The sequence below is a fragment of the Anolis sagrei genome, chromosome 6 (genome assembly GCF_037176765.1).
Source record: "Anolis sagrei isolate rAnoSag1 chromosome 6, rAnoSag1.mat, whole genome shotgun sequence".
In the NCBI taxonomy this organism is placed as follows: Eukaryota; Metazoa; Chordata; class Lepidosauria; order Squamata; family Dactyloidae; genus Anolis; species Anolis sagrei.
The window spans coordinates 28,364,108-28,375,781 of NC_090026.1; the positions used below are offsets into that span (position 1 = coordinate 28,364,108).

The 11,674-nt window shown below is 42.8% G+C and overlaps 1 protein-coding gene across 1 annotated transcript in view; it reads right to left on the reverse strand.

Annotated features, from left to right (window-relative positions):
• Nucleotides 1-5,420, reverse strand: part of TRPM4 (transient receptor potential cation channel subfamily M member 4) — a 33,654-nt gene extending 28,234 nt beyond the window's left edge. Inside the window, exons 1-4 of the mRNA XM_067469980.1 lie at nucleotides 5,135-5,420; nucleotides 4,950-5,017; nucleotides 3,319-3,487; nucleotides 2,762-2,942 (exon numbers count right to left, since the gene is read on the reverse strand). Coding sequence (XP_067326081.1) covers nucleotides 2,762-2,942; nucleotides 3,319-3,487; nucleotides 4,950-5,017; nucleotides 5,135-5,263 — 547 coding nt within the window. The 5' untranslated portion in view covers nucleotides 5,264-5,420. The remainder of the gene's footprint in view (nucleotides 1-2,761; nucleotides 2,943-3,318; nucleotides 3,488-4,949; nucleotides 5,018-5,134) is intronic.
• Nucleotides 5,421-11,674: the final 6,254 nt, after the last annotated feature.

Consider the following 11,674-nt stretch of genomic DNA (forward strand, 5'->3'; position numbering starts at 1 on the left):
TGTACACGGAAAAGCAACATGCACAAAGCAATATGCCTAAACCCAATTTGCATGTAAATTACTCCAGTTATCTACATCTTGTAGAAATGAATCCAGACTACTGCAATAAGAAATGTCAGAATCTTGATTGGGCTAAACCATATACATATATTCATTCATTTAGTTTGCATGCTGCAAGTCACTTCTGGTTGCTTCTGGAGTGAGAGAATCAGCCGTCTACGAAGACGTTGTCCAGGGGACGCCCGGATGTCTTGCAATCCTGCGTGGAGGCTTCTCTCATGTTTCCTCCCCCCCCCCCCATTACTGCTCAAGCAGGGAGCTTTGAGATGGTAGAACAGAAGCTCTCCGAAGCTCTAGGTGCCCTTACAGCCTACTACAGGGAAAACCAGCTGATCCCTAATCCATCTAAAACACAGACATGTGCTTTCAATCTCAAGAACAGATGAGCATCCCGAGCTCTGAGGATTACCTGGGAAGGAATCGCACTGGAGCATTGCAGCACACCCAAATACCTGGGAGTCACCCTGGACCCTGCTCTTACCTACAAGAAGCACTGCCTGAATATCAAGTAAGAAGTGGGTGCTAGAAACAATATCATACGAAAGCTGACTGGCACAACCTGGGGATCACAACCAGACACAGTGAAGACATCTGCCCTTGTGCTATGCTACTCTGATGCTGAGTATGCATGCCCAGTGTGGAACACATCTCACCACACTAAAACAGTGGATGTGGCTCTTAATGAGACATGCCGCATTGTTACGGGGTGTCTGCGCTCTACACCACTGGAGAAATTACACTGTCTAGCCGGTATTGCACCACCTGACATCCGCCGGGAAGTAGCAGCCAATAGTGAAAGGACCAAGGCAGAGACATCTCCAGCTCATCCCTTGTTTGGGTATCAGTCAGCACATCAATGACTTAAATCAAGAAATAGTTTTAATGTTCATTTAAATATTTATTAAAATATGCATATATTCATTTGGCACAAACTAAAAAAAGAAGTACTGGAACCTCAGCTTCATTATCTGATCCACTGATGATTGATTTCAAAATCAAATTCCCATATCAATCATCAGTGGATCAGATAATGCTTCCACTACCACCAGAAATAATCATAATATAATAATAAATCTTTATTTATATCCCGCTTTTCTCCCAAAGCAGCTCATAACATAATACAGTACAGTACAAATCAAAGCGCATTTAACATAAAAAATAAAGACAAAAATCACACGAAGCATAATAACGCCTAGAAATAAGATGTAAATAAATATTAAGCATTAAAAACATTTTAAACCAATTACAATGATTGTAGAAACTCTTCAATTAACTAGTATAATTCGCTATGCTCAGTGCAAATTGACCTTGCTGTCATTAGCAATTGGATTAATTCATCAAAAGCTTGCTTGAACAGGTAGGTCTTCAACTGGCTCTTGAAAGATAACAAGGAAGGGACAGTTGTAATCTCAATGGGGAGGGAGTTCCAAAGGGCTGAGGTGGGTAACAAGAAGGCCCTCTTTTTTCTAGACGCCAACCGTATTTGTGATAACAGTAGCAATGAGAGAAGGGTCTCTCCGGAAGATCTTAATGATTGGGCAGGTTGGTAAGAGGCAATGCAGTCAGATAGGTAAGTTGGGTCTGAACCGTTTAGGACTTTAAAGGTCAAAACCAGTACCTTGAATAGGGCTCAGAAACATATTGGAGCCACAGCCAGTATAGGTGCTGTAACAGGGAGTTGGTACACTTCTTGGGTCCAGCACCTGTCAATAACCTGGCTGCAGATCTCTGAACTAGTTGGAGTTTCCGGGCACTTTTCGAGGGCAGCCCCACATAGAGCCCGTTACAGTAGTCTAAATGAGATGCAACTAAGATGTGGACCACCATGGCCAAGTCTGGCCTCTCAAGGTACGGTTGCAGCTGGTGCACAAGTTTTAATTGTGCAAAGACCCTCCTGGCTACCACCAACATCTGGGCGTGCAGGCTTAGTGATGAGTCCAGGAGGACATCCAGACTGCAGATATGTGTTTTCAGGGGGAGTGTGACCCTATCCAGCACAGGTTGCGACCTATAACCTGATCTGCCTTTTGACTGACCAGGAGGGCCCCTTGTTTGAATTCAATTTCAATTTTTTCATCCTCATCCAGCCCACAACAGCTGACAGGCACCGGTTCAGGGTCTGAGCGGCTTCCTTGACTTTTTGGTGGAAAGGAGTAGTATAGTTAGGTATCATCTGCATACTGATGGCACCAAACTCTCTCCCAGTGGTTTCATGTGGATGTTAAACAACATGGGGGACAATACTGAGCCCTGTGGAACCCCACAGGACAACGGCCATGAGTAAAATAAGTAAAATTCTTATACATTGCATCTCTCAACACGACTTCATATAGAATTCATGGTTTTCACCATGATTGCATAATATGTGTTAGTATTTTACAGTGTGGATTTTCAATCTGAGATTCTCAATAGTCGTATTCAATCAAGCCAAGCTTAGTTAGCTAACGCAAGAGATGATGATAACTATGGTCCAACAATATCTGAAGGCCTAATCTTACTTTATATGGTATTTTAGTCTGATGCATAATACAAAAAGTTCTAGGGTATTAAGTGCAAAAGTCATTGCAGTTGTTCAGATGTGCAGGCTGGTAGGATTAGGGGTCTTCCTGACACAAGGATAATATTTTGATGACATGAGAAATGCTCACATTGAAAGTGTGGATGCCTAGAATGAAAACAGGGCTGAGGGGTCTTGCCTTACCTGTGCTCTGGGCAGCTTTCACCAGTCCTTTTCTCAGCACATCCTTAAGCCAGGCCCTCACACGCACCTCACCTTCACCGCCTACCACGGACACTACCAAGTTTGGGCGTGGGATTTTCCAGGTGTGTGTTACCAGGGCATAGGCAGCTGCAGGGTCAGATGTGTCTGACAGGCGAATGAACTGTAGTGGAGAGAACAGGTGGTAGTTGGGACAGGGTTAAGAAGATAGTCCTCAGACCATGACTTAGAAATTCCCCCAAATACCAGTATAAGGTCACTCCAAAATATACAGTGCCTTCCCCCTTGCATTGTACACCAGCCTCTTTACTGCAAATACTTTGGTTTACAATTCCCACCATAATGAAGCCATAATTGATATCTCAAAGAGTTGTAGTCCAACATATCTGAAGATCACCTCATTGGGAAGGGCTGTTGCCAAACCAGTTGGTAATGTTGCCTTGACTGCAATACCTTTGTTGATGCATAACAGTCTTTCTCTTAATTTTCCCTTAACCTTACAATGGATTAATTTAGTTCTGTCTTTTGATAAAACTCACCTTGCTAGGCCTGCGCCCAGCGCCTACAAACTCCACCTCACCATAAGCATCAGTGGGAACCTCTGTGGTGTGTTGGGCTGAGTCCCATTTGGTAACGATGGCTGCTCCAAAGGCATCTTCTGTGGCCACAGAGCCATGGTTACTACGAAGACTTCCGCACTGGCACAGACTGGGTGGAATATAAAATTGGTGAAAAGATAGAAGAGAGATTTCATATGTCATGTTCATATTTTAATGCATAGATCGTTATGGGAATGGACTATGGACAAGCTTCTGATAGAGTCTCTGGTTATAGAAATTTGGCTTAGATTAGGCCACCAGGCTGTAATGTTTAAACAGTTTTTAAATTGAATTGATTTAATGTTTTATCTATTGTAATTATTGTATTTAATTATATGTATAGAGGGGCATCGAATTGTTGCCGGTTGTAAGCCGCCCTGAGCCCCCCCCCCCACCTGGGGGTTGAGAAGGGCAGGGTACAAATATTTGAAATAAATAAAATAAAATAAAATAAATCTCAGACAACCCCATTTAAAGGTTCGGTTTTTTTCACTGCCACAAACTTGAAGTCCTATAATTGGAGTAGAGAGCAACATAGAGTCTCCAAAAGGTGGATGAAGCAGAACTGTGGAACACGCTGCTCATGCAGTAAGTTGTTTTCAGCACCACGACTGAATTCTTGGGGATCAGTCATTTCACACAGAAATGTACTTGAATGGAAATAAAAAAAGTGTGGAGGATAATATGGGCACACCTTTACACATTTCACGGGTGAAAACTGGAACAGATATAGCCAAGCAACCTCAGAATATGGCCAAGAAGGCAAAAGATATTAAGGGGAAAGAATACACACACTAGGAGAGGTTGTAGCTGTTTGCTTTTGCCTGAGCCTACTCGGAATAATAATAATAATAATAATAATAATAATAATAATAATAATAATAATACTGTTGAAGGCTTTCATGGCCAGAATCACAGGTTGCTGTAACCTCATAACCTCTGAGAATGCCTGCCAGAGATGCAGGCGAAATGTCAGGAGAGAATGCTTCTGGAACATGGCCATCCAGCCCAAAAAACTTACAACAACCCATAGTAATAATAATTCTTTATTTATATACCACCCTATCTCCCTAAGGGAACTTTCCAACATATAAGGCAAAACATTCAATTGCCAAAAAGGAAAACCATACAGACAAATTAAAATAACCATCATAAAACATAAAATCCTTCTAAATCATACATAAAAATTTAAAAAGTCTTTACACCTTCCTCCTCTATTTTTGTAGCAATTGAAATAAGCTGATGGGAAAGGTGAAAAATGGGAAGAGGAAGGGAAAGCTAGGACAATTCAAATCAGCTGAAAAAGTGGAATGAGAGAGAATAAACCAAATTTCTATGCTAAACTGTCTATTTGTATCTGATAGTTTAATTTATTACAAATCATTCTGAAATCTATTGACATGGAGCAGTTTGTAAATTATACCCACATCTACATAGCTGCAGGGACAGGAGGCAATAAGGCAAAGGCGAAGGAAGAGGCTAAGTGACAATACTGTACATGCCTTGGGAGAACCCGGAACTTGTTGCTATGTGAATTTTGTGCAAAGAGGAGCACGGTAGGCTTTACTCACCCTGGTTCACCTGTTTGCTCTATAAATGTTGTGCAGATTTTCTTCTTGAAGAGTTTGGGGATCCATGCCTGAGGAAAAACCGAAGAGTTAGGAATGAGAGGAAAAAACCTCTCAGGAAGCCTCATTACTTCAGGCGAACAGTTTTGACTAGCAGCCAAACAGAGGTAGTCCAGAGGCCACGATACCTGCTCTTTCTGGTTGGAATTGGCCATGGAATGGACCAGGGAGGCACCGCTAGTGCCACGTTGAAGCTGGAGTCTCCAGGTTGTTTCGCCGGTGCCTCTCTTGCCTAGAATGAGTAAGTCAGATATCATGCAACAGAGACACCTTTAAAATCCAACCCTCTGGCAGTCACACCACACCCGCTGCAGGAACTTGCTTAACTGGATAAGCGCCTCTGAGAGCAATACAGAGTTCATGTACAATAGATTTGGATCGGTTATTTATGGGAAGACGTCTGATTATTTGGGTGGCAGTGGTGTGAGGGTTACCCACACAAAGAAAATTCACTCCAACAGTCCTTTTAAGCCAAATCGTCATATCCTTCCTCCTCACAGAGCCTCGCATTCCAATGTGTACGTACATCCTGCTTTGAATAAACAATAGAAAATGGTGATAAAGAGGCTAAGTTGTATTTCAGTCTACAGTTAGATTAAAAACTTGGCACTTTGATACACTCTTTCCCATCACTCTTCCATTGAACATCATAGTGTGTTAGGGAGAACTTTCCCACTGTGTGTGTGTGTGTGTGTTTGTGTATGAACTTGTATGCTAAGGAATAATGATATCGCTTTCCAAAGTTGGATCATTTTGCGAATTCTCCCAAAAGATGTTGGAATGGCTTGGAGACAGATCAAACTGCTATCTACCAATTTGAGAGACTGAGGAAGTTTGCAAAAAGTTTTTAAAGGGGCTCATAAATGGTGTGTGTGTGTGTGTGTGTGTGTGTGTGTGTGTGTGTGTGAAAAGCTACAAATTACTTTGGGGTAATATACATATATATTAGTTATGGTTCTGTCCCTCCAGAATTATATCCTTCCTTTCCTCTGGTGACCATAAAGCAGTATATATGCCTGTTTAAGCACCACCTTGTTATGCAGATCAGGTTGTGAGAGAGTGAATTGTTATGTAATTTCACCTTCTGCAAGAACTGTGGGTTTGGCATGCGAAACTTTCCAGAAGCCCAGATGAGACACAGACGGGTTGAATCAGAGGTTTTATTCTCAATGGCCAAAGAGGATGTCAGCAGAGACTGTAATCTCACAGAATTGGCATCCTGCAATTACCAAAATACAGATTTATTTATAGCAGTGGTTCTCAACCTTCCTAATGCCGTGACCCCTTAATACAGTTCTTCATGTGGTGACCCCAACCACAACATTCTTTTCATTTTTACTTCATAATTGTAATTTTGCTACTGGTATGGATCTTGATGTAATTATCTGATATGCAGGATGTATTTTCATTCACTGGACCAAATTTGGCACAAATACACAATATGCACAAATTTGAATACTGGTGGGGTTGGGGGGGGGGGAGGGATTGGTTTTGTCATTTGAGAGTTGTAGTTGTTGGGATTTATAGTTCACCTACAACCAAAGAGCACTCTGAACTCCACAAATGATGGAACTAAACCAATCTTTGCACACAGAACTCCCATGACCAACAGAAAATACTGGTGGGCATTGGCCGTGAGTTTTGGAGTTGTAGTTCACCTACATCCAGAGAGCACGGTGGACTCAAACAATGATGGATCTGGACCAAACTTGGAACGTATATTCAATATGCCCAAATGTGAACACTGGCGGAGTTTGGGAAAATAGACCTTGACATTTGGGAGTTATAGTTGCTGGTATTTATAGTTCACCTACAATCAAAGAGCATTCTGAACCCCACCAGCAATAGAATTGGACCTAACTTTCCACACAGAATCCAGATAGCCAACAGAAAATACTGTATTTTCTGATGGTCTTTGGTGAACTCTCTGACACCCTCTCATGACCTCCCCCCCCCCCCAGGGTCCCGACCCCCAGGTTGAGAAACGCTGATTTATAGTACTTCAACAGCTATTCCAAATTACCATCCTGGCTACTGATTGGTCCAAAAGTGGCCAGCTAGGATCAGCTCCTTGGTTGGTCTGGGGATCTGTCTTATGTCATCACTGGTTGGTTTCGGTTGTGGAATGAAACTTTAATAAACTGTCATTGGATTATTCTGAAGATTTGTGTCCATTTATTGATCCAATTGGGAAGGAATGTGGTTGGGTTAGCATAATGAGCAGAAATGGGTTTTGATATTCCAGTTCTGGTTAATATAATGGCCAGGCCCGTAGCCAGGATTTCATTTGGGGGGGGGGGACTAAAAAATTTTCAGGGGGGTTTTGGGGGGGGCTGAGTTTCGGGGGGGGGGGCTGAGTCTGAGTGAAAGAGGGTCTAGCCTAGCAAACCTTTTGTATCATTACCCCAATACCCCCATGCATATGGGATATATTGAGTATGGTGATCAGATCATGATATGAATAAACATAACAGTTTAAATAATGTACCAGTAAGGCCTTTTCGCGAACCACCATGAGAATTTCGGGGGGGGGGGACTGAAGCCCCCCCCCCCCCCAGCTACATGCTTGATAATGGCTCTCAGTCAGGTAAATAAAAAGGGTGCTCAGGGAGGGGGTCCAATTTGGTGGCAGAGATGAGGAAATGTTTTCAGGAAAAAAAAAAGATCGTATTAGGAAAAACAGGAAAGAGCCCACGGGCTTTTATGTAATCCCATTGTGACTCCCATATATCTTGTATTGTGAGGGGATTATGTTAACTAGGTGTTGCCATCCACTGAGGTCTGAGATGTGTATGCTGTGTGCAAGATTACCGGGGGATGGTGGTGGTGAGTGAAAATAACTCTAAAATGGGCAATAAAGTCTATGTGGGCACACTAACTCCATGAAGCTGCAGACTATGAGGTTCATCATTTTGGGTTTTTGACAACAGAATGTCCCGTAGTTAGTCAGTGAGTTTTATCGTACTAAATAATATGAACTTTTCCACTATGGCAATATAACTAGCTGTCCAATGTATATTCTGTTCTCAAAAATATTGCAGATGTAATACCCGCATTGGTGGAGAAGAGAGGTTGGTGGGATGAAGCAATTCATTTTTAGGATGCTTCTTTCTTTTTGTTTCCTGCTCCTTACCTTTTGCCACACACTGCTGTGACAATAGCTGGAAGAGAAACAGTTTTCTCTTACCATTGGTTGAACAGATGACTTGCAAGACAGGTGGGTAAATTAATCCAAGGGTTAATTGAAATTATGTTGTGGAGCAGCTGGCACACAAGTTTTTAATGTGTGAAGGCTCTCCCAGCTACCACTGATACCTAAGCTTCAAATGTCAGCGCTGAGTCCAGGAGGACCCCCAGACTGTGGGACTGTGTCCTCAGGAGGAGTGTAACCCCATCGAGCACAGGTTGTCACCTTATATCCCAATCAGCCTGATCAGGATGACATCTGTCTTGTCTGCTTCAGATTCAGTTTGTTAGCCCTCATCCAGCCTGCCACAGCTGTCTGGCACTGGTTCAGGACTTGGGGAGCTTCCTTGGATTGAGGTGGAAATGAGTAATAGAGTTGTCTGTCATCTGCGTACAGATAACACTGAACTCCAAAACTCCAGATGACCTCACCCAGCAGTTTCATGTAAACATTGAAAAGCATGGGGGATAGAATAGAGCTTTGTGGGACATCACAGGCCAGTGGCCAGGGGTCTGAGCAAGTATCCCCCAGCACCACCATCTGCATCTGGCCTTCCAGGAAGGAGCGGAGCCACTGCAACGCAGTGCCCTCAAGACCTATCCAAGAGAGCCAGTCCAGAAGGATACCATGGTCAATAGTATGAAAATCCACTGAGAGATCTAAGAGAACCAACACAGATGCACTCCCCCTGTCTAGCTCTCTGTGGAGATCATCCACCAAGGTGACCAAAGGTGTCTCTGTTCTGTAGCCAGGCCAAAGGCCAGACTATGATGGGTCAAGATAATCAGTTTCATCCAAGAATCCTTGGAGTTGAGTGACCACCAAGTATTACATATGGGATACCTTACTATAAAGGATCACATATGTAAAACAAAATTCAAACAGAGACATGTAATCAAGGCACCAGAATGGGCAAAGTTACAAACATAACATGTTTTCATGTAAGCACAACTTTGAGAGGCCAGAGTTCAAATCTGCACCCAGCCATGGAGACCCAATGGGTGACCTTGGGCAAGCCGCACTCTCTCACCCTTTGAGTAAGATAGGGATACATTTCCTTGAAATAAATGTTGCCAAGGAATTCTTAGGGTGGGGTCACTGTGAGTCAAAGCCAACTCAAAGGCACATTACAACAACAGAAATAATTTGTGTTACTAGATCAAATAACACAGGCCCTTGGGATTTTCCAGTCTCTCTCCAAGGTATTGTATATTTCCAGTCTCTCTTCAAGGTATTGTATATCACAAACGTATATGATCCCCAAAGATGCCTTATGCTTGTGGGCTTGCTGAAATAATAATTCATTGTCTCTGAAATAATTATTACTTGTAACATTTGCTTGCATCTCACAGAGCAAGGTTTGGATATGTACAGTCCAGATATTTCTTTGAGCACCAGTAAATAGAAATGGCTTTGTGCCTTGTCTGGCAGGTGTCTGCTTAGCTGGTATTCTGTGATGATTTTCCTAACTGAGGAGTTTTCTAGTCTTGTTTCCTTATTTCTTTATGGTTTCTTATGTGTTTTGACCTCCTTATGACATATTTGTGTGTGTGTGTGTGTTTGTGTGTCAGGGAGTTATTTCATGTCCAATACACTTGGCTGAACTAGTTGTTGCCTGGGCACAATTTGTCAGCTGCCAGATCTGGTATTTGCATGGGGATTAACTGCTTGGCTCTCATCTCAGTGCTTCTCGAACTGCTTGTAGAACAGGGTTTTTCTTCCTTAGCTTTGAAGATCAGAGCTAGTAGTTAAGTCATTCGTGACATTTCTTTCATATTGTTGCCCATTTGGTGCTATCCCTCTAGCTTCATAACTATGAATCATTTTTGGCATTCTCATATAAACTTTTACCTTGGTTAGAAATTGATGAACTGGTTTCTGTCCATTATGGGAGATATATGACACAGGTGACCGCTATACTGGTTTGCTCCACTGCATTTAGTTTAACTGCTGAGGTACAACTTTAAGGTCCTTTCCGGCTCTCCCTTCATGGGATCCGTCAGCCTCAAAACAGGTTTGGAGTGACAGCTCTTTAAATAGAGGATACTTACCATCAAGGTATTAGATACTCAGATAGCCTGTCAGTTTGAGGATCAACTCCTATAAAGTGGAATGTGTGATAAACTTTGAACAAACATTTCTATGTGGATAGAAATATCCCGAAAGTAAGGACTCATCTATCAGTGAAAGAAAAAGCACTTTCTGCTAGGGGATTGGGGGAAAACCTTGTCCTGTTTTTTGTCCTGGCTTTTGTTGGGGACTCTGATCCGTTTTTTGTTAACCTTTTGAAATTGGGCAGTTTTCGGTTCTTTTGTTTCAGGGCATGAAAATTGGATCATCATGGGGGGGGGGGGGAAGCTTCCCACCCACTGGCTCCCCAACGTGTGTTCTTCTTACCTGGCACCTGCTGTTTCTACTCTAGAGTAAGAGGTACTCAGCTGTAGCCATTGGAACGTGTACGTGCATTCTGGATCTGTCTGCACACCCCGCCACACACCCACTCTCCTTGGAAAGAGAGTGCATGTGTGGCGAGGCGTGCAGGCAGACCCAGAAAGCACACACACCTGCTAGGGCCTGCAGCCAAGTGCCTCTTTCTCTAGAGTAAGAGGTGCCCAGCTGCAGGCTTGTTCCAGGCCTGCCTGCCTGCACGTGCCACCACACACGCCCCACCACCATCACCGAGAATGTGTGTGTGGCAGGTATGCAGGCAGACCCAGAGCGAGCATGCAGCAGAGCTCCGAGCCTACCTGCCTGCATGCCCCGCACCACACCCACTCTCTTTCCAAGGCAAGGAGGCAAGTTCGGATGCATATGAAAGAAGGGTTTCATGTTGAGCAGATTTTCGTCGGAGGGTGGCTTCTCGTTTCGTGCTTCCGAAGAAACAGAAAACATGAAAGACATGGTAGAAATTGTAGGAACGAATTTCATGCACATGCCTACTTTTTGCTGTTGAGAGCTACATGTGATGATTTGTATACATGTTCAGTATAACTTCTGAACAGACTTAACGCAATCCTGACAAAAAACCTTCCTGACCATAAGCTGACCAATTCTGTTTTTGAAAAAGGAACCTTGGCTATGTTTCAAAGCATTGGAACCCAAGAGACAATCCATGAAATGCCCTATGATTTCGTAAAGATGTGGGTGTGAGAAACCAGAGGTAATAAGAAGGACATATATTGCTCCAGAAAGAAATGCCTTTTTACTGCAAAAGTATTAGATACTCAAATTCAGAAAGAAGTTCTGATAGCCATTCAAATAAATCTAAATCTGAATCTACTCATTCAGCTGTAGAAACAAGTAGAAGGTGTCTGTCCCATTTCAGATTTCAGATAGAGAATGTTTTATAACACTTGCCTACATTACACAAAAAACTACCTGTATTTACTTGAGTCTAATGTGCCATTGGAAATAATGCACACTTCCAGTTTTAAAACCCTGAAACAAACAAACAAAAAAGGCATTTGCTGGCAAATGTAAT